Source organism: Antedon mediterranea, chromosome 3 (assembly GCF_964355755.1).
Source record: "Antedon mediterranea chromosome 3, ecAntMedi1.1, whole genome shotgun sequence".
Lineage (NCBI taxonomy): Eukaryota > Metazoa > Echinodermata > Crinoidea > Comatulida > Antedonidae > Antedon > Antedon mediterranea.
The window spans coordinates 10,291,649-10,315,017 of NC_092672.1; the positions used below are offsets into that span (position 1 = coordinate 10,291,649).

Here is a 23,369-nt window from a genome sequence, read left to right on the forward strand (position 1 = left end):
ACATGGGAAGTCCCTTCCTAAATCATCAACAAACAAAAAAAAACATTGTGACAACAACAATCTGTGTAATTAAAATATAAAAATTAACCGATGTTGAATTTAATTATTTTTTTAGATTTCACAATACAATCATTTCTTTGATTATAATACGAAACAAAAAATATAAAAACTGTTTTAATACATATATTTGATTTATTAAATTACTCAACATAAAAATAAAGATACATTACTTAACATACAACATAATAATAATTGTCTGGCTATCATAATATTAAATAAATTTCATTTTTTTACACTTCAAATAGTATGATGATTAATGATTAATACAAAGATACAAATGTAAAGTTAACATAGGGATTTGAAACATGTTTTTGAAGACAATAACATAAAACAAATATGAACTGCTTATTCGTATACTATTAGTGGTGGCAGCTCGTAGACAAATGATGGCTGCAGCTCATAGACAACTTGTTTATGCAGCTCATAGACAAATGATGGCTGCAGCTCATAGACAACTGTGGTTTATGCAGCTCATAGACAAATGGTTGCTGTACCTTTTAACCATACAGGTGATTGCAGCTCATATATATTGGGTAGTTGCAGACTATACACATGTACATGGTGGTTGCAGCTTGAGAACAACTATGCGGTTGCAGCTTGTCCACCACTGTGTGATTGCAGCTTTTCCTCAACTGGGTGGTTAAATGCTTGTCCGCAACTGGGTGGTTAAATGCTTGTCCGCAACTGTGTGGTGACAGCTAGTTCACACTTGGGTGGTAACAGTTTGTACACTACTGTGTGGTTGCAGCTTGTCCACAACTGGGTGGTTAAATGCTTGTGCGCAACTGGGTGGTTAAATGCTTGTCCGCAACTGTGTGGTGGCAGCTAGTTCACACCTGGGTGGTAACAGCTTGTACACTACTGTGTGGTTGCAGCTTGTCCACAACTGTGGTTGCCGGTTGTCCACTACTGTGTGGTAATACAGCTTGTCCACAACTGTGTGGTTCCAGCTTGTCTACGCCTGGGTGGTTACAGCTTGTCCACGCCTGGGTGGTTACAGCTTGTCCACAACTGTGTGGTTCCAGCTTGTCCACAACTGTGTGGTTCTAGCTTGTTCAAAACTGTGTGGTTCCAACTTGTCCACCACTGTGTGGTTCCAGCTTGTCCACAACTGTGTGGTTCCAGATTGTCCACAACTGTGTGGTTCCAACTTGTCCACCACTGTGTGGTTCTAGCTTGTCCACAACTGTGTGGTTCCAGCTTGTCCACAACTGTGTGGTTCCAGCTTGTCCACGCCTGGGTGGTTACAGTTTGTTCAAAACTGAGTTATTGCAGCTTGTTCACAAATTGATGGTTGCAGCTTGTCCATAACTGTGCGGATGAAGGTTGTTCACAACTGTGCAGTTGCAGCTTGTCTAATACTGTGTGGTTGCAGTTCGTCCACTACTGTGTGGTTGTAGCTAAACACACAGGTGGTTGCAGCTTGTTTAACTACTGGGTAGTTGCATCTTGTCAACAACTTTGGGTTGTAGCTTTTCACAACTGGGTGATTTCAGCTTGTAAACTACTGGGTGGTTGCAGCTTGTCCACAACTGCACAACTAGGTGGTTGCAGTTCATAAAAGAAAGGGTTAAACATACAAAAGCCCATGTTATAATAGTATGGTAGACAATGATAATATGTAATGTATTAAATTATATCCTCCATCTTCAACAAAAAGAAAATTCAATCCCTTGGCATAGCATACAATCTCTTCTTAAAGCTTCAGTACCAATTCAATGATTTCATTGGTCAATTCTTTGATTCATTACAAGTCTTTACTGGTAACCTCTCTTATACCATGAACTAAAACCGTAGGTGGAAGTTGATCTGTTAGAATATCTAACAAGTGTAAATATTGTAAATGTTGTGCAGTATCAGCAGGGGGTAAGGGCAAATAACAGAACGTCATAGCTGTATTCTCAACTTCTTGTTTGATTAACTGATTGATTCCTTTAAGATAGTCTGTTGAAATGTCTGTGATATGTGTTACAGGTAACTCATCCTCATTTGACTCGGTTTCCGAATGTGTATTTAAACTTAACACGTGATCCCATTGTCGTGCATGAATGGTTGCTTTTATACGCAAATCTTCCAAGAATGATTTCAACTTTTTTTCCATCCTAATTTGCATTTCGATGTTTTGAGAATCAACACAAATAAATACACGCAATTCTGTGTGTTTATTCCACACAGGTACCATGTGGAGAACGCACGAAAGTTGAAGAAGGAAAATACATGCTGTGTCCAAATATCCTGCTGTTTCCGGTTTAAAGAAATTAATTGGCCAAACATCTATTGTTTTCTTTTCGTTCAAATGAAGAAGAGAATCACGATCAAAGTTTGCAATATGTCGGACGACACAAACACTCTTCTGTAACCGTATCGCGTCACTGATTATCATAACATATTCGCTGGCCGATAGCAGTTTGTTTTCGTTTTCTCTACGCAGAGGAGAGAATACTGGGCGGGCGTTTTCTTCTTCATCGGAGAAGTGAACTTTTTGAAAGTTCCCGAGTGCTAGACTATCCTCTTGTGGGTAATCGTCATAGAATCCAAGCACAATAGTGTTTACCTTCATTCCTACAGAAAAATTAGTTATCAATAACAATACTGAGTACTGATTATTTGAAAATTGCTAATAATATATTAGTTCAAAAACAAACAGAATATGTATAAATTATATCACTATTATTGCAATACTATGAAGGTAATGTTAACACTCAGCATAAATTGAACATTTAAAATCAGTTATGTTTTATGGGAGGATTAACCAAGATCATTTGGAGGAGGAAGAGGGATGTACGCCCCCTTAAAATCTGCCTTTAAAGCCATTGAGAGAAGACAGCCTTGAGTGATTGAAATCGTATGCTAATAGACTACAGGGACATTTATGATATACGATCAAGAGTGAGATACACAAATCAGATATCAAATTATTATGACCTCATTGATTCCGTTTCAATGACATTTTAAAAGCAATAATATAAACTTGTATATTACCTCCAAGTCCTGCAATTCGCATTAAGTGTTGTGCCCCTTCACGGATAGTCTGAGCCAGTGTAAGCTCAACGAAAGCCTTCACATGAAGACGATCTATCAACTCTAACCACTGCCTATCCTCTCTGGTCACTGGATCCTCTGGAAAGTCATCCATTTTACCAATTTTGACATGGCCGAGTACGTACAATCCACTTTTTTTCATGTCATTCACAAACCGAATCATATTACAACTAGATCGGGGGTTTGAGACTAGCAGTAACATTTGTGGTCGCCAATATTTGACATGCTCTTTGCGAATATCAAGACGGAGAAGATATTTCCTCACCTGTAATATAAATAAATAAACAACATTTTTTGATGAATGAGATTTTTAATTAATTAATTAATGCCTTGTTTTGTTTTAGATAAATTAAATAGTAATACTTACAAAGCTCTGTCTACACTATCATACTTTATGTAACAAAAAAAATGTGATGTGCCCATATATGGATAGGATGATGTCATATTATAACAACCATATTTAGGCACATCACTTTTTTTTTGTCAAGTGTAGAGAGAACTTTAGATATAAAGTATCATCCTTTACTGCAGAACAATTACTTAAGATACTAACTATACTAAAAAAAATATAATTTCATACTTGATGAAATATAAGAGCTTGACTGATGTAACCCCAGCTTGACTCGGACACTCTGAAGTGAATGTAAAGGAACAGGACAGCAAAGATGAGGATGCTCATCAGTGCCCAGACATAGTTAATAAAGAACATCATGACAATGGTGCCTAAGAAGCCAACCAATGCTGTGTGCCAGGAAAAATACTTGAAGGTTGGCCTGAATAAGATAAAAAAACTAACTTTAAGAATAAACAGTGGCATAATGCATGGAAAATATGGCCTCCCAATGGGTAGTTGCATTAAGGCTGCTCATGCACCTAGGTTTAACCACTTAACACTGTTTCTATTTAAAACAATTTAAAGTTATTGGGTAGAGAATTTTTTGCATGTAAAATGTTTTGTTCTATTAATTGCAGTAAAAGACGGAGAAGTATTTAAAAAAATGTTGTTTAGATTCTGAACTCGGAAGTTACCATGCTGGGCAGTCTTCGAAGTTTTCCATAGCCACTTATAGAATAATCAAAGATAACTTTATTATAAATAAACGATTTCTTATTAAAAAAATCACCTGAAGTTTGGAGCTGAAGCGATGTCCAGGGCCATGCATGCTAGGTTGGTACAAGCATAAACGAGCATGAAAAGAACAGAGACAATTGGTGCAATGGCATTCAACTCACCAATAAAAAGAACACACTAAAATGAAAAACAATAAATAAATACTGAATGTTAATATTCATATATATCTATGCAAAAATATTCAAATAATTCAATTGAATATTAGATGTCAACAACATTGGTGCAATAATAAAACCATTTCACTATTAAAAAAAAATATTTTTAGTATCATGGAGTATTGGCAACTTTGTTTTCTGATGTTGAAATAAAATAAAAAATAAACTAAAAAAAAGAAAAAAGATCATGTTATTTTTGTTCAATTTATAATGGAATACAGTGTAAAGGATCATATTACATGTATACAGTACAACATAAGCCTGGACTTGAATGGACTGGAAAATGGTAAATTTAAACAATGTCATTTTAAGCAAGTGTGTCGGCAAAATTTTCTGCACTTTGGTTGGTAAAATTAAGTGTTGGTCTCTGAGAGATTGTAATCAGCTTTCGGATTGAACTTTACTTGGTCAGTAGAGTCAGTATTCAGTAATATAGTCGATAAAATTGAATAAAACAAGGCTTTTGATGCCAAGTCTCTCAGCTTATCTTTCACTCTCTAATGCAACAAAGATTAAAAGTCTATGAAGACTAGACATTGTAAATAATAAAGTATTTTAAGAGCAATACAGAATTCCTGTATAATATGAACAGACAATAATCATGATGTTGTTTGCAATCAATTTAAGTGCTTTTTATAGGACATTCTCATGACTTTCACTTTTGCTGTTTTCTAATTAGTTCACAATGCCATTATGTATAAAGGTTAAACTAAACAATAAACTGAATCACTGTTACATTATATACAAATATTTTGCTTAATAAATTGAATTAAATTGAAATCAAAATTTGAGTTGATTTTTATGAGAGAGGTCATAACAACAATATGATACAATGTGGCAATAAACTTACAATTTACACTTGTTCTTCTTTCTTTTTAATTAACTTTATCACATAGGCTATGTTTCTAAAATGTATTTGTCTTGTATCTTACCTGAACAAGAAACCAAGACACGATAACTGCAACATATGGGTTATCATTGGCGGAAACACCAAGCTGAACTGGTTTCAAGATAATGCCTAAAATGAATTAATGGTTAAAATGATTACAATTACAAATTTATCATTAACAAAATTAAATGAAATATAAAACAATTTCGTTTACAATCTACAGTATCTACAGTATTTGAATGAATTTGGGTTAAACATAATGATTTAAAATAACAATGTTGCGCATTTTATTTGTTTAAAGAGTATTGTCCCCCAAAACATGAAAAAAACGAAGATTAATAAAATCAGATTTTGAATAGGCCATTTTGTAGTTTTAATAAAGTTAATCACTTCTGCAGAAAAAAAAATGTAAACAAATAATATTTTCCCTTATAGAAGGACAAAAAAAATGGTTAAATTCAACCATAAACCCTGAGTTTATTTTGGCAGCAAATTACAGTTTTTCAGGTAAATATTTTTTTTTTTTAATCCAATATTTTGTCAAAGTGAGTAACTAAAAATGTTTTTTCAAGGGGACAATATATATCTTTAAAACAAATGAAAATGTATTAAAAGTTACATTAATGAGCTGAAAGCATTTTTAAAAATAAAAGATGTGCTGAAAACATTGATTGAGTAAAGCCTGATAAAGATTCCACTGGGCATATATTCCACACTACAATCAACTGTCCACAAAACTAGACATTTTGTAATGTTCAAATCTATTTCAATGCATTTTTAAAATCCAGATTATTTGGAATCAGGCTTTTTAAGCAAGCAAAATATTGTTCGGTTTTGAAAAGTTGATTGCAAAAAAAAGTTTGAATTGAAATAGACACAAAATGGTAACATTGAAGCTTTGGAAAAAGATTATTTATTTTTTAAATATGATTAAAAACTCATGCACATGTACATACCAAAAATTTGATCCTTAGCTAGAGCCGATAAGATGCGTGAGCCACCGATTAACGTACTGAGAGCTGCGGACAGAGTAGCCGCAATTAGGCCGACAACGACCAAAGGCGGGAAGAAATTGATATTCTGCATAAATCCATAACTGAACAACAGCAATTCTCTGCAAATATCATTATAACCACTCAGGGTCAGAATACTCAACATTTTGTAAGAAAAGCATGCAAATCTACAACTATATTCGACCCAATAAATTTTTTCAAAAGAAACCGAAACTGACCCTTTAATTAGATTGGCATAATGGATTTCTTCCCTCCACTGACAGCTGCAGAGCTCAGAATCGCGATTTACGTTTCAATATTTGTACTATACTTTTGAGCATTTTCAGGTTTTCAAAAGTCTATTTGTATTTAGCAAATAATTTTGGACTTGTCTATGTGCATACAAGTTTTGTTTTTGTTTTTCTTGGTTGCTTTGTGATGATGATTATGACAATGATGCTGATTTTTATTTGGATGTTTTATGAAAGACAGATGTACTTGAAATGCTAGATGGCTGAATGTTGTTAAGCTTTCTTTTTTCTTTTTTCTTTCTATCTATTACAGTATATATATTATATAGTCTGTTTAAGAATACTGTATATATCACTGAATTAACATATCATTTAAATAAAACTTTTCTTTGAAACAGAAGTTGCTTGTTTTTTTTTAAATTAAAAGTTGCTGGGTTTTTTTTTATTTAAAAATATCAAAATACTTCCGAAAAATAAAACAATATTTCTTTCTAGTTGTACAGTAATACAAATTAAAGATATGTGAATCTTTATAAACAAACACATGATGGTTTAGCAAAGAAACAACAATTAAAATCACATTGTTTACAAAACAAATCAACAAGTGAACAACAAGACAAAGTTAAAAGTGTGATAGTTTCATTAGTTAATAGTTGGTTTTAAACACAGTGAAAAATTTTAGAAACAATCTTTAACTTTGAAAGGTAACAGCATGATTTAAGACATTGGTTTACATGTGTATACAGTTTTTTTTTTAACATGACATAAAACAAATTAATAATAAAAACAAGAACAACTACAAACATAGAAAATACATATGATTGCAACAACGGTTTGTGTGTTTTACAAGGGAGGAGTGAAATTACACTCTCCCCTGGTTTTACATTGTGCAGTGAATACTTTTAAAGGAAATACATATCTTGGTTATCAAACAAAGTATGTTGAGTTGAAAATGTTACTACTTCACATGTAATGCCATGGTATTAATGTTAGGAGATGGATTTAAAAACCATGGAGGAAATTTCCATTATGGCAAGACATACCAATCAGGTCATCTTTGGCGATAGCCTGGAGGATTCTAGAGGCACCAATTAAATTATTCATGGAAGCAGAGAGGGCTAGGACCATAGCCCCTACAGCTTCTAGTGGGGGGAAGATATTAATATCTTGTAGAAATCCAAAGTAATATTGAAGAAGTTCCCTATAAACAAAAGCATTTATAGACAATTTGCATTTACAGATTATTCTTAATTCTTATTCTAAATTGCAAATACAAAATAACAACAAAAACCCCACAAGTGGCATAGAAAACAAAAAAGAATAAATCCCCTGTGGTCCTGTGTCCCCTTACAAATTGTGAAGGGAGGTATTCATTTCCTGGGAAATAGGACAGTTTAAAAGCATTAAACAAAATAGAACATTGGAAATAATAATTATTTTATTGTGGAAAATAGCATCAATGTATTAAAGACAATTTCTATTTCTCTGTGTAAGGTTTATATTTCTCTTGTTTTTTTTATTTGTTACTGTAGAGACTGATTTTTCATTTTTTTTTTCATTAAAAGATATTCTAAATGATGAAAGTAAACATGGGCTGGGGGTCAGGCAAAGTTTTTAGGAAATGTTGGGGAGAAATGATGTGGGGACGAGGATGTTAATTTGTTATGAATTCAATTATCTTTCCCCATGGTGTCTATGGTATAATTGTAATTTAAATGATACATTACCTTGAGCATGTGGCACCAACAAAGAAAGACAACATGACATAGATGAGAAACGTGAATACACATGCAATGATGGTACCAACAGGAATAGATCGGCTAGGCTCCTTCAAATCTCCTGAATCAAAAAATAATAAGAAAACTTGTTAAAAAAGGCAGAGCAGCTCTTTTCTTCTCTTCTCCGGCTTAACAAAATTTAAAATTCTGCTGCCTGTGTGTGTTCACTTACGCCCACCATCATATCACTTTTGTTATTATCGACCTTCATTCGCTTCCAATTAAACAACATATTAACTTTCCCATCTATCTTCAGTATACCACTCAACTTGTTTCGCGATATACGCTCCATTTCGTCGTCTTTGCTCCTCTGAAAAATCATTGCTATCTCTTCCCTGTTTCCAGACTAAGACTTACGGTGGATGGTTTCTTTTGTTGCTTCTTTTCTTTGGAACGAACTCCCTCCTTTTGTAAAACTTTTACTCATTTAAGATTATTTTAAACTCAATTATTTAGCCAATTACAAAATACAATGCATGCAAGATCATCTTTTTTTAATTGACTCTAAATATGTTTGATTATTTACTTCCCAACTAACCACTTCCCCCCATACAATGAGAGCCTGTAATATCTCCATTATACTTTACCTGACATGTTAGCCCCTGCCATGATCCCTGTACAGCCGTTAAAGATGACAGCAAATACTGCAGCAAAAGATAGTTGCTTGCCTGTAGTGTAATCTGTTGTGTAGTTGGCTGTTATTAAAACAAACAAAACATATAATAGATAGAAATATATTCTTGATTTATAACAGATACTATGATAACATGTTCAAATCGACAAGATACAGATTATCAAGCATATGTGGCATCTGCAAGGGAAACCAGACATAAGTCGGAATTTTCAAAATTGAGATATAAATAAATACTGAAACTACATAATCCAAGATTTAAAATGCTGAAAAAATTATCTTGATACCATGTCTACTTCCAGAGATATCTCAGTCTAAAGTTTTGGTTGTTACAATCAGTGTTTTGAGAAAAATGCTTTTAAAGTTAAGTAACAGGAAATAAAAACAACAACAAAAGAAACAGGGCGTCTAAGATTACGCCTTAGCAAAAGGGTATTCTAATTGTTTTATTTCAATGAAACTTCGCACCTTCCTTAATTAACTATTGTTCTACTATTATGCAAAATTTCATTAAAATCAACTTTCAATTTAAGCATAAAACATGATAGGTTTTATGAAAATCATACATAATTTACACCATCTTTTTAACCAACATACTAAACAAAATGTTAAAATGTATCTATTTATTTGTTTTAAAATAGAAAAACACCAAGGTAATGTAAATAAATATTGTTTCAGCTATCATTTTCTGTAAATATAAAAAAATGTAATTTTTCAGACTTTTAATGTTTTTGGCTGTTTCTACAAATCTACAAATGATGTGCCACATATAATACTTTACTAGACGATCTACTGTAGTAATCTCTAAAGCCTTGTCTACACTATCATATTTTATGTGAAAAAAAATGTGATGTGCCCATATATGAACATGATGATGTCATATCACTACCATATATGGCAATATCACTTCCATTTTTAGGCATATCACACTTTTTTTGTCAAACTAGTTTGATAGTGTAGACAGAGCTTTTAATACTTTACCATCCAAATTTTCATTAAACGTCTGTGATGAAAACCCAGTATAATTTGCATATCTGGATTCATTGCCTGATTCGTTGCCTGGCAAGAGTATCAACTTTGGATCGACAATAAAAAAGCTTAGTATCACTGAAAACAGCGCTGCCATTACGATAACGAATATAAGAAAGGATGTACGTGCAAACATCTTTGCCCCGATGAGACATACAATGAGGCAGAACAAAAGAATTGACGTAGAATACAGGAAATTATACCACTTTGAACTTGGAAGACCACCCATTACTAGAGAGCCTGTAAATAAGAAAACGAATTTAAATAATGTACTTTGCAAAATATTGCCACAGAGGGCGCATGTTGATATTTAGGCTAATGTCACAAGAATACAGATTTTTCTTTTTTTCATTTGTGAAGTTATTAATGAACCGATTTTCTTGAATTTCAATAGGCATATTCTGTAAGTGTAAACCTATTTACACCAAAATTCAGAATGATAATTTGAAAATTGTAGGTTTGCTAACAAACAAACAAAGCAAGTACAGTACTATACTTTTGCGAAACTACTGGACAATGGATTTGTTTGCATTTTAAATAAAAATTACATAGGACTGAACTGTTGTTTTTTTATCAAAATTATTTTACATTTTAGTACCACAGGTTTATGATTATTTAACATGAAACCTATGAAGTTTTTTTAACCAGTCATTTTAAAAATGCAAATTAATGGATAATGTGCAGTTATTTTACTCCTTTTTCTAAATTCAGAAATAGCCTAACTATTCTTTTATGATAGCATGATGCTGATTAGGCCAGCCTTGTAATCTATGTACCAGGATCTATGTATCCATGGAGATATAAAATGTATCTAGGGCCTAAGTATAACCATGATTAGAGTGGCTTTAAAGAACACTTGACCTTGTGACCTCAAGATTAGCGAACAATCAACAACACTGTATTTTGTCTGTGCCTGTATTCTATTGTATCCCATGCTATTTTTCTTTATTGTAATGTGGTATTTTTTTTTGATAACTTGTTTTATGGTATCTGCAGTTGATGTATTGTATGAGGAGACCATCTGAAACATAATTTAAATGTTTCTCTCACCATTTTCTCCAAAATTATCAACAATCGCTTCAGTAAGCCCAATGCAATACAACGCACAGGAAAAGACATTAGCCACAAAGAAGAGAACGCCAATACTGCCTCCAAATTCCGGTCCTAAAGCTCTGCTAATCATGACTGGAGATAAATTAAGGTACAAAACAAGAAAATTCAAATTAATCACATTTGTTGTAAATAATAGGATTATTAATTAAAAAAAATTGGTTCCCAAAAGTGGTCTATAATTGGAGACCTGTAGCTAATAATTATGAGCCCTCATCAATACAAAAAAAATCTCAAATCTTGGGAAATGAAATTTGGCCTAATATGTAGGCCTACGTCTACAGTTAATCTTCACCGCGAAACCCCAAAATAGCTTTATTGTGAAAGAGATACTGTATCATTCAGAAAACACCATGGTTCAAATTGAAAAAAAAATACAATATAAACATAAGAAGAAGGATACAGTAAGCTCCGCCTCCTTCGATAGCTCCATTTGTTGAAATTGCACAGATGGACAGGACTGTGAGAAAGACAATGAAGTAACCAATCAGGAACATCAACAAGGTGTCAATCAAACCAGCTTGACCAACAGCAAAACCTTGAGGAGTAAATAAAATTTAATTAAAATTCAATGCAAAACAAAGACATAATTTGTGGCAGGGAGAGAAGCCATTCGATAATAATTTTTTGATTTAAAATAGACAATAGAATATTATATTTTTTGGATTACTGTATGTTTTTGAGTATTGTTGTATATTATCATTTGTGCTCAATAATGCTAAATATACTGTAGTTTTGTTTTTTTTTATATATATTTCTGTTTAATTTTAACGTTTAACTCTCTTGATATCGGTTCTGTATATGCATCAGCATGTGACAATGTGGTTTAAGAGGGACTTTCAAGGACAAATAAATAAGCATTATTTTACATTGATAAGAAATGTTACGGCAAACAGGTTTATATGCACAATGAGTAATTATGAAATATGAAGGTGCAAAGTGCAAAAGGGTACTTTTAAAGATGTATTTTCCCCCTGTAAAAAATATTTTTTTGTTGAATATTAAATTTTATTTTTATTATTATTTTAATTTTTATATTTCAAAAATTGGATCGAAAAAAAATGTATTTACCTGAAAAAAACTGTAATTTAAAGCAAAAAATTGTCAAATTGGCTGCCGGCCAATGGTTTTTGGTGAAATTTAACCATTTATTTTGTCATTTTATAAGTGAAAACATTATTTTTTTTTCATTTTTTTTTCTACGGTTCAAGTGATTCACTTTATTAAAACTACAAAATAACATGTTCAAAGTCTGATTTAATTAATCTTCGTTTTTCATGTTTTTGGGGGACAATACATCTTTAAAAACAAACTTGAATTGGGAGTTAATACAGATCTTTTAAAAGGGGTTTCATAGGCATTCTCCGGGTCTTGTACATGTAATAATTTATATAGCAATATAACATTAGTTGATAATTAACTGTTTAATAATTCTATTTAGTTCTAACAATAACATGCTACAGTGTATATAAACCCGTTATTTTACAATGTGTTGCAACCAAAGAATAAAGCTCTGTCTACACTTTAAAATTCAAACTTCATGTGACTAGAAATGTGATGTCATATCACTACCATATCTGGGCACATCACACTTTTTGTCAGCTTTAAAGAGATAATTTATTTCCTCAATGGTTTATTTAAACGGTATTATATTTCATAAACACATAACACAATAATAATTCCTGATTTAATAATATAATGATCTAAAGCCTCAATATGCTTTTACAGTTTCATTATTTATTTAGAGTTAGACAGAGGTAAACTTTCACATTTCTGATTTCAAAAGTAATTTATATACAATCTAGGATTTCTATAGAAATCTACACTATCAAATATTTATATAGTTGATCCCTTTTAATCCTGGCAAGTTAAACATGATTGAGGAAGTAAAAATGTTCTATTTTATGATCTTGGATACTATATTACACATGAGTCCTACTTATATCATTAGATTTGCACCAAGTCTGTAGTGAGCTCAAATATTATATGTATGAAACACCAATATGCACCAAAATAATATCTTTTTGCTATTAATTCAAAATACGGTCTAAAACCTAGACTACTATGTCATCATCTGTAACATTGAATGGATTCATCATGGTTTTAAAAGGAATGGGTTTTATACCAGAGTTGTCAACGTCTTCAATCTTAAAAAGTGTATTCCTTGAAAGAAAACTGAAAGCTTGTCTTGTCTTTTTTAGCACAAGGCTGGGAGGATTATTTACTATTATGAGGCCTTGAATTATGTAACTTAATAAAGTCATAAAAACCATATGTATTTTGCTTATTGTTTATTGCATGGGTCCTGTTTATGCTGTAAAAAAAAACCAATTAATAACCATGTGAAAATTACTCCAATTTCTTTGCAGCAGAAACAGGACAAATTGGATACCAATTACTGTATATTCAACAGTACTACTTGCTGAGGGTTTCTTTTTGACAGAATTTCCTCTGAATAAACCCAATTACCAGGTTATGTAAGTTTGCAGTGTGTTTTATATAATTTTATTTATTCTATATTTCAATTGAAAATCTGAGCAAACAGACATTTTTACGATGTTAACAACTGTTGGTTTTGTTTTTATGTCAATTTTAGTATAGGCCTATTGTTTTATATCTTTATCTCGGTTTTTTTTTTTGTACCTTTTGTAAACTCATAAGATTTTCAACTTTTGTTGCATTTTGAGTGTTAAATAAATAAAAATAAAATAAAAGAGTACTCTTTCAATAATGCATACAAAAATATCCAAATTGGGCTTTTCCTTCAAAAACCAGATAAACAACATATTTGTCATTGTGTCATAAACAAAAAACATTTTATTATTTTACAGAAGCTCTTCAGTTTGAAGACACCAACTAAATTCCTGTAGATTATTTTTCATTGACATAAAATCTGCCTCAGAAATGTCATGCTGTTATAGGCTACAAATTACTAACACCCGATCTTTAAATAAGCTAATTATTTTTAGTAATGTAACATATCCAGTCTATAATACTTCTTGACATTAAAGGCCGCTTTTCTGAATTGATAGCGACCTATTGTGTGACAAAAAGATACACAAACACCCATGCAGAGTTTTATTTATTTTCCGATAGACTAGGCTACACTAACATGTGCAATGGATTTTGACAAAGTTATGACTCAGGTATTAAATTATTGTATGAAAAAACTAAAAAATAAACTGATAATTAAATAATACTTACCAATTCGCAGGAATAAAATAACACTGAACATGGAAAGGACGCATGGTAGAAAAACACCGAAAAATGTTGATAATTTCTTATCATTTGGGTGACCAGCATCGGTGCTCAAGCTTCGACCAAGAAGCTGGTACCGCAACAGTGGAGACTTCTCATCTGGTTCATCCATGGCGGAATTCATTAACTACTGTATTTCAAGGCAAGTATTGACTTCAGTTCAATCAAGAATCTGCATGCCTCTCTCTGCAGTATGGATTGATGTAGGCCGGCCAAGACCTAAAAAAGGTAGTATAAATAAAATAAAATAATGCTGTCTGTATGTTGGTTGTTTACTTTACATTTACATCAGCATTCACTCCTTCCCACTCCTTTCCTATTCAGTCTGAGCATGGAGGTAAAAAATGGTCTGAGTCTAGGCCTAGTCTAGCCTCAGGCATGGCTCATGATGGTAACCTACCATACCACATGTACAACGTACCTAGCTAGGCCTCTCTATCTAGGAATACCGCTCTCTAGTACCTGCTGCTGGAATGGATGCCAAACTACTACTTTACAAGCCAGTCAGAGTTGAAGCGTCAAACCTTAGCCTAATTTTAAAAGTTTGATTCAGTGCTTTGCTATTTAATATAAATGAACAATCAATAACTTAACGGATCGGTTATCTGGATTAGGAGGAGTTGAATATCTAATATACCTATTTGACCTGATGTAACATCATTTGTTGTTTATCTTTGTGTCAGCTGACCGAGCAAAGTCCTAGGACACGTGACAACCTTGTAGCTTAAGATTCGTCCATTTCGTAGCAGGGTAGTCTATTTAAAACCAAAGTGTTACTTGATCTCAGTTCAATTGTGTTAATTTTTGAAACTATTTTATTAAATAATGATTAAAAGGTTTCTATGCTCTTGTAAAAACACTATCATTCAGTATATTCACATTTTAAAGAATCAGAATATATTAATTATATTGGAAGTTTGCAGTGTGTAAAATGAACAAAGTTTTGAAAGTTGAACTTAACTCAGTCAATTGTTCTAGACCTATTGTCTATTTTTATTAAATCTGTCTTTTAATTTCAATACAGGAATGTCCTCTGGCTCGTTTCACATAATAAAATCTATAATATTTCCGAATATAGGCACACGTACAGGTCATACACTCTAAACCAAGATTTAAGCGGCGGATTTATTTCTGCTGTTGTTTCTGGTTTTAAAAATAAAATTGTACAAATATAAGGACCATCATCATTTCATTCAGTGAATTTCCATCAAGCATGTTTAAGTCTCACGCTCCATGCAGCACCCATAATTTTCCGATTTTCATAAGGGTTAGGGTTACATTGACACATTAAACATGAGACAACAATCTCAATAAATAAAAACATAGTTGACAAAGTCAGGAGTATTGCACACAGCCATGTGGCTTTATTTTCAGTATTAAATACTTTTAAGCGTAAAAGTAATTGATTACTAAGAACGCTTACTACAGTAAACAATTAAATTTCAAAATTGTATTTTTAATTCCATAAATTGCAGAATGGAACATACCTAATGACAGACGACTAGCTAGAGAGATATAAATATGTGTAAACTGAGATTTGTCTACCTCCATATTTAAGTCTTTGTGAGTAATGGAGAGACATAATCTGGATAGCCTGAGACATAGTCTATGACAGCATCTACTCTGTATAATCTAACTTCAACTGTTTCTATTCACGGATTGAAATAAAGTGAAGCACATGTAACCAACTTAGAATTCAAGTAAATAAGGCATTATTTAAAATGTAAACTTTGGATATGTTTACATATAAACTATCATTAATTTACAGTACACAAATATTTCAGTTAATGTGGTAAATCAGTTCATAAAGTTTAAAAATTGTGTACATAGAGCAGTTTTACGTTACACAATTAGTATTAGTATTTTAACAATTTGGCAGAAAGCTAATATATTTTATTTAGCTACATGTATATAGCGCTACCATTAGTTTAGCGTCAGCTTATGTTTTATTACTTCATTTTTTTATCATTGAGTGAACATGCTTAAAACAAACATTATTATTAATGTACCCTGTAATTGATAAATACAGTTAAATACAATTATCAATGAATTCTGTTCAGAGATTCATCGGCTATATTGAATAGATAAGAAAGAGGGCCAACTCTACGAGCAATATTAAAAGCGGTCTCGTCAGCACCGTTACGTATCGACGGATCGATGTAACGATTCATTAACAAGAGTTCTAGAACTTCTTTTGCTTCTCTGTTTGATGCCGCTAGATGCAAAGCAGTTTGACCGCCATTTGTTTGGCTGTTAATAGACGCACCATTCTCTAATAAAATTCCAGCCACGGATGCCTGACCCCAGCGGCTAGCACAGTGTAGAGGTTCCCAGCCGTCTAAAGTTCTAGCTCGAACATTTGCATTGTATTTTAATAAATAATTAACCATTGAAAGATGACCATTGTAGCACGCCCTATGAAGTGGAGTATAACCATCTTCATCGCAACAGCTAATTAAAGAGACTTCATTATTTAATATTTCCTTAATTATGTCCAATTCGTTATTCTCGGCTGCCCAGAGGCACCGCTTGGTTGGGTCAGTCTCTACATCTTCACGGATGTCACTCTGGAGGTCATCGTCGCTCACACCGTACGACTGACGTAGAGACTTGCGTTTATTCTGATCTTCCATAACCTTTAGAAGTAACTCGGTCTGCTTTCGCATTTTCTCATTATGCTCTTCACTATCATAGCTACTACTAGGTTCTTCGTACTGGTCAGCAAGGTATTGTTCAACTGCCTCTGCATAGATCCCTCCTCTACTCTGTTCCTTTGTCTCATCGCTGCTGTCGTTTGTTTCTAGTGTTAATGTCGATGCTGTGATTGGCTTTATATTTTTCTGAACTGCGCTCTCATCATGAGACATCAGTTGTTCACGCATTTCCAACTGGTTTATGCTTTCAATGCTAACACTGATCTGGCTAATCCGGTCTGCATCTAAACAACTTGCCATGATGTGACTCAATGTTTACAATTCTCAATCTGAAACCAATGTGAATATTAGATTTTAAACACAGTATAAAAAAAGAAATAAATAACTCTGGAATAATAAGGAAATCAATGCTCATGCAATAATGTGGGACGAAACGACTTGAAGCACATTTATACCAACCACCTGAGCTGTTTCTGAACTGAGAGGTAGGTTTCTTGTCACCTGGCCTGGCTGGAGGCTGGAATTCGGTACAGATGTGTTTGGATGGCCTCAATGTATGTTTATCTGCCTACCAACAGCAAAATATACATGATGTAATTTAAGTTGTATATAAACTTACACAATTATGTAGGCCTACGGCTATTTTATAACAAACAATCTAGTAAAAAAGGCAGAGTGAGTCTTTCTTTCCTTTTTTCGAGCTCTCCCCTGTTTAATTGAATACACGGCGGCCCGGTAAACAGTAGTACTAGTATTGCCTGAATGATAGTAGAGAGCGCCACATGTCGGTTGTGGTGTGTCGGTAAAAAACGATATAGTACTAATAATAGTATAGTTGATTGTCAATTGTACAGTATACAAATAATTATTTACAAGTGCTATCAACATACATTTATGTTTGCATAAACTGTTACTATTTAATAATAAAATTGTGTTTGAATATTTTTAATCACTACCATCTACCGCAAGAGGGCGAAAAAGGATACTCTATTCTACAGTAGTCGTAAAAATAGTCAATCAATGATGGCTTCTTCTGGAACAACAAACCCGAACAGTAAGTTTATATTGTAGATAATCATGGGATACTGTAGCTATTTTTATAATTTTTAATTAAAAAATTATTCAAAGAATGTCAGTGATCTTTCTGTTGTTTATTGTATAAGTTTAAAGCCATGAATTAACGCATTATTCTTGCCTAAACTAGTCGCGGCTAGGCTAGGCTCATCGTGAGTTACTAGTTTGTGCAGTGGTACGTACCGCGGCGCCCGGCTCAGAGGAGAAGTTGAACGCGCTAATTTGCGTAGGCTAGATAAATGACAGTACCTAGGCCTAGCCTAAGCCGTAACGTGTTTGAAATAGTTTTACGCTAGATATTGTTTTATAAAAAACAAATTCTCATTGTGTTTTAATCTTTTTATAAATGTGTAATTTGTAAAAAAAAACACATGCTAAAACGGGCAGTTTTAATGTAGGCCTAGGCCTAGGTATTGTTTTTTTGTAGGACTACACAAGGTCTAGCTAGGCCCTCTATAGGCCCTATTAATTATATAGTGATATTATAAATATAATATCTAGGCCTAGACTATTTAGTTAGAATTAGGCTTGACCGCAGCTTGACCTCCTACAGTCAGAGCCATATATATAAAGAGTTACGACATTGGATTATAGTCACGTGATATGCAGATCAAAATTTGTCAAACTTGTCTCCATTAATGCATGTAAAGTATAGGAGCAACAAAATACTTTAAACTTTTTCTTGTATTAAAAAAAATGTAATTGCACATTTTACGATGAAATATCGATGTGCACAGCGTACAGAAGTACTTGCGCCAAAGAATATTGCGCGCGCGTGCGCTAGTACATTATATTACATAGCCTATGTAAATACGCTAACGTGATTGGTTGAAACTGCATCACATGACTACCGCTGCGAGGATCGTAAATCGTATATATCCTCGAGAACGATGATATTGACTGTGTAATTTTCGCGTAATTATCGTGTCCCCTGTCATTAAACATATAGATTCTCGAGTACGATGATATTGACTGTGTAATTTTCGTGTGCCAACACTCGCGTTGCCGATAAATAAACAAAAGTCATCAACTCGATCTTGAACTCAGGTGGAATTGTCACTCCATCGCAAGACAACGCTTCAACCGTTGCGCCACGGAAGTTGCTTGAAGAAATTAATCTTCTAAACTATTTAAACTATGCATACATAGCGCCCTCATTTGTTATAAGTCCACCCTAAATGTGATGAAACACCGTTTGTGATTGGGCAATACTCACGGTAGTAACCTAGTAACTAGTACGCGCTGAACATCCGGTGATTCGGCTCCTCGAAGATCGAGAAGAAGACGAATTGTTTATTCGGCCTACCTGATTATAATTATTATTATTTTTAATAGGCTTATTGATGGAAATTCTTCTGTTAATTTAAACGACCTAGGCCTAAGTGAATATTTTATTGCCAAGGAATCATTAATTAGTAATTATCTGTATATTATTCTTCGCAAGGTAAGGTGTCTAGGCAGGCTTGTTTAAATACAATACAAATACTATACTATAGGAGGCCTAGCCTAGCTTCACCCAACCCAGCAGACTTGTTCTTGGCTATATAATATAACAGATATTGCCTTTTATATCGGTTAAATATAAGATTTGACATCCCCGAGGGAATGATATTAAGTTCGAGGGAATATATATTTCCCGAGAACTTAATATCATTCCCTCGGGGATGTCAAATCTTATATTTAACCTATAAGTAGTCAATATCTGTATAATAACGTTCGATTGATGGATTTTGGAACAAAACATCTCATAACTACGTCCTATTAATAACAATTATGTAATATTTTCAATTCATAATGCATGCTTTGATGACTAAATAAAATAATAAAGTGTCGTGGATATATTGGTTAATATACTGAAAAGGGTATGAACAATATTTAAATAATAAAGGCAAATTATTACAAATGAAATGATGAACGAGTCTCTGAATGGTAATAACGTTGGCGGCGCAGTTTGTGTAAAAAACACACAGAAAGCCATATACTGCATAAAAAGAGAGGTGAATTTGTGTGTTTTTTGTATTGGTTCATTCTTTGATGTATCCTAACTTCCATAGGCCCTAGCATTTATTTTTTTGTTATTATAAAAAATATATATATATTTTAACAAATCAATACCATTAATGAAATTAATTACTAAATTAAAAACGGAATCTAAGCGTTATTTCATAGACAACAAAATCTAAAAATAGTGCATGAACTATAGGAAAACGCTATACAAAAGAGACGCGCGCGCCCTCAGCGTGTGAATTCTTTGACACAAAAATGGCTTCTAATTTTCAATGTCGTAACTCTTTATATATATGGCTCTGCCTACAGTATTCTATTTGGGGACTTTTCTCTTTTAAGTTTCATTAGGCAACAATGGATCAACATCTAACGCAACAAGTTCTTCTGCATCTGTGGCATCATCATCCAGCAATGGTGGAAACAAAGAGGCTGAGGTTGAGCCTGTTGGTGATTCCTTAGACACGTTCTTGACACAGATTGAAGACTACGCACCAACGGTTAGGAGCAATATTGCAATGAATGAATATTTACTCCTAAGACACATTGTATTGTAGGCTTTACTGTGTAACAATAACATAAACATCATGAATGAGATTATTTTAAATTTTAATTTCTTAACTACACTCACTAGTAAAACTGGAATTGTATTTCTGTACTTTAGATTTCATAAACATTAGTTTGTCATATTAGAAATTTAAGAAAAGGCCGATTACAAAAACCTGATTAATGTTATACTTCTACATATATTTACTGAACATCAATTAAAACATTGAAAATACACAATATAAACATTAATGACAATATGTATTATTATTTTTTTTATATTAATAAATATGTCCAGTACATTAGAAAGCATTAAACTCTGACATAAATGATTGTACTTGCAAGGTCAGTGATTATTATACTACGTACTTGGTAATATCAATTCTTTTTAAAAATGATTTTTTTTTCTTATATTTTAGATACCTGATGCTGTTACGGGGTTTTATCTGAATCGTGCTGGATTTGAAGCATCAGATCCTAGAGTGTGAGAATAATTACATTTTGTTCATATTATGTGTGTGTACAATTTAAAAAATGAAATAATAATGGAAAAATGTTTTCACCTATAAATAACATAATAACCAAAAATAACATAATCGACCAAAAATCCATTGGCTAGCAATCAATTTTACCATTTTTTTTGCTTTAAATTATTGTTTTTTTGTTTAGATCCAATATTTGGTCAAAGTGAATAACTATTATGTGACATTAAAATGGCATATTTAACAATAAAAAATATTTGTCAGGGGAACAATACATCTTTAACTCTTGTGATCAGTTTTCTATTATTGTTTTTTTGTTTGCAGAATGCGATTGATATCACTAGCAGCACAGAAGTTTGTGTCTGATGTTGTGAATGAATCATTACAACACTGCAAAATGAAAGGATCTGCACAATCATCAAAGAAATCAGGAAAGGTGAAGACATATTTAGTTATAACATTCTTGAGAAATTAATAAAGCCCTGGCAAAGATGCCTGTTAATAAATAAGGCCTGAAAATGTCAGGTGTCCTACACCCTCCAAGCATGGTCCTTTAAATTAGATTATTTTGTTGCAGTAAAGCTGTACATTTTTTTAGTTGAAATTACATGCATAAGTGAATTTTAGTTATAACATTCTTAAGAAAATAATAAAGCCTTAAAAATTGTTGTTTGCTATGCACTCAAATCCAAAATTGTATCAATCAAGAGCCAAAAAAGCTTTCGGGCTACTATTTTTTTTTCTTGTTGAAATGACATTCATGAGTGAATTTTCTATATAGCACCCTCTATTGTATATTTTTGCCCAGTTGTATTTTTTTGCAAGACTACTACATTATTATTACCCCACGACATTAAATCATAGACATATTTAGTTCACTATTATATCTCTATGATTAAATTCAGGTAATATAAACAAATAATGAATTTAAAATATAATTGTTTTTTTTTTAAAGGACAAAAGATATACACTTACCTTAGATGACCTCACACCTGCTCTACACGAACGTGGCATCAATGTCAAAAAGCCATACTATTTCACATAGCTAGAAGTTGAAAAGAAACAATGATAATAATGACAAAGGCATTGTACTATATTTAAAAAGATCATCATCATCATACGATTATATATAACAATATTGTGTGGTATGGGAAAAAATCATTTGGTAAACTTACTTTCAACTGTTGAGATGTATGTTTACCATAGATTGGAGTTAATATCTGAGCAAGAATGTTCTTCAAGCATATACATGCTACACTATGGACCCATAATTAGGTCTATTGTTACACAAAGAAACAGTATCAAAACGATTGTGGCACTTCAAGAAAAAGAAAAATGCTTTGTGTATTCGTGTATGGGGCTGAAAAGTCGTAAAGAACTTGTAACAGTCCTTTGATATTATGTCTGTCTGCGACAAATACCAACAGTAGTGTACTATGCACATATTCTCTATGGCGAGTGGTGCCTGTTAAGGGGCGTGGTACTGATCGTGTCGCATCCACAGATAACCCTTTGATCTCTGGAGCTCAGCATCCTGTTAGTAGATTGCCTTTCTTTTAAAACACCAACAAAATCAAATCGTGTGTGCCTTATTCGCACAGAAATACTACATAATACTATGAGAACGAGAAGGTTGCAGAGAGGTTGTAATGCTTTAAGCTCTGTCTACACTATTAAACTAGTTTGACAACAAATATGGTAGTGATATGCCCAAATATAGTAGTGATATGCCCAAATATAGTAGTGATATGACATCATCACATCTTTTGTCAAAGTTTGATAGTGTAGACAGAGTTTAAAAGCAACATCAACGTCACATTAAACTATCCATGTATTACATGATATAAGTTGATACTGTTTTCCTGGTTTTGCGTTATCACAATATAACATTTAAACAGGAAGCATTTTAAATTAACGTGTTAGGTGATGTAATATCTATAAATAGCACAATATTTATTCACTGATTTAATTGTCCAGTAAGCAAGAATAATACTGTACATATAGAACTAGTTTTAAAAATAAGGCACCAACGACTTATCAAAATATATTTCAAAATCGTTGGCATGTATTTTCTTTTGGAAAATAACGATAAATGAGAGTGGATTATTGGGTTATTAATGTAAATTAATTTAAAAGAAGAATCAGAAATAGATAAATTAAAGTTTTTTTATTATTAATATGAGTTTTTATGAATTAATAATTTGACTCTGAAGAATTAACAATAATACAATGTGGATGCGAACAATTTACGAACATGTTCCACGCAATGTACAATAACTGAA

The 23,369-nt window shown here is 32.7% G+C and overlaps 3 protein-coding genes across 3 annotated transcripts; 1 reads left to right on the forward strand and 2 right to left on the reverse strand.

The window, feature by feature from the left end:
• Positions 1-172: 172 nt before the first annotated feature.
• On the reverse strand, positions 173-14,532 carry LOC140044835 (solute carrier family 12 member 9-like). Its single transcript, XM_072089516.1, has 12 exons — positions 14,274-14,532; positions 11,473-11,607; positions 11,010-11,144; positions 9,912-10,199; positions 8,887-8,994; positions 8,249-8,360; positions 6,235-6,392; positions 5,322-5,407; positions 4,227-4,351; positions 3,683-3,875; positions 3,043-3,367; positions 173-2,622 (listed from the first exon to the last, which is right to left on the reverse strand). Exons 1-12 carry the CDS (start codon positions 14,449-14,451, stop codon positions 1,808-1,810), a joined length of 2,658 nt encoding a protein of 885 aa, XP_071945617.1. The 5' UTR covers positions 14,452-14,532; the 3' UTR covers positions 173-1,807.
• Positions 14,533-15,687: 1,155 nt separating this feature from the next.
• Positions 15,688-17,839, reverse strand: LOC140043547 (ankyrin repeat domain-containing protein 49-like). Its single transcript, XM_072088072.1, has 2 exons — positions 17,601-17,839; positions 15,688-17,310 (listed from the first exon to the last, which is right to left on the reverse strand). Exon 2 carries the CDS (start codon positions 17,279-17,281, stop codon positions 16,370-16,372), a length of 912 nt encoding a protein of 303 aa, XP_071944173.1. The 5' UTR covers positions 17,282-17,310; positions 17,601-17,839; the 3' UTR covers positions 15,688-16,369.
• Positions 17,840-18,003: 164 nt separating this feature from the next.
• On the forward strand, positions 18,004-23,234 carry LOC140043548 (transcription initiation factor TFIID subunit 10-like). Its single transcript, XM_072088073.1, has 5 exons — positions 18,004-18,035; positions 20,402-20,559; positions 21,025-21,089; positions 21,412-21,523; positions 22,043-23,234. Exons 1-5 carry the CDS (start codon positions 18,005-18,007, stop codon positions 22,130-22,132), a joined length of 456 nt encoding a protein of 151 aa, XP_071944174.1. The 5' UTR covers position 18,004; the 3' UTR covers positions 22,133-23,234.
• Positions 23,235-23,369: the final 135 nt, after the last annotated feature.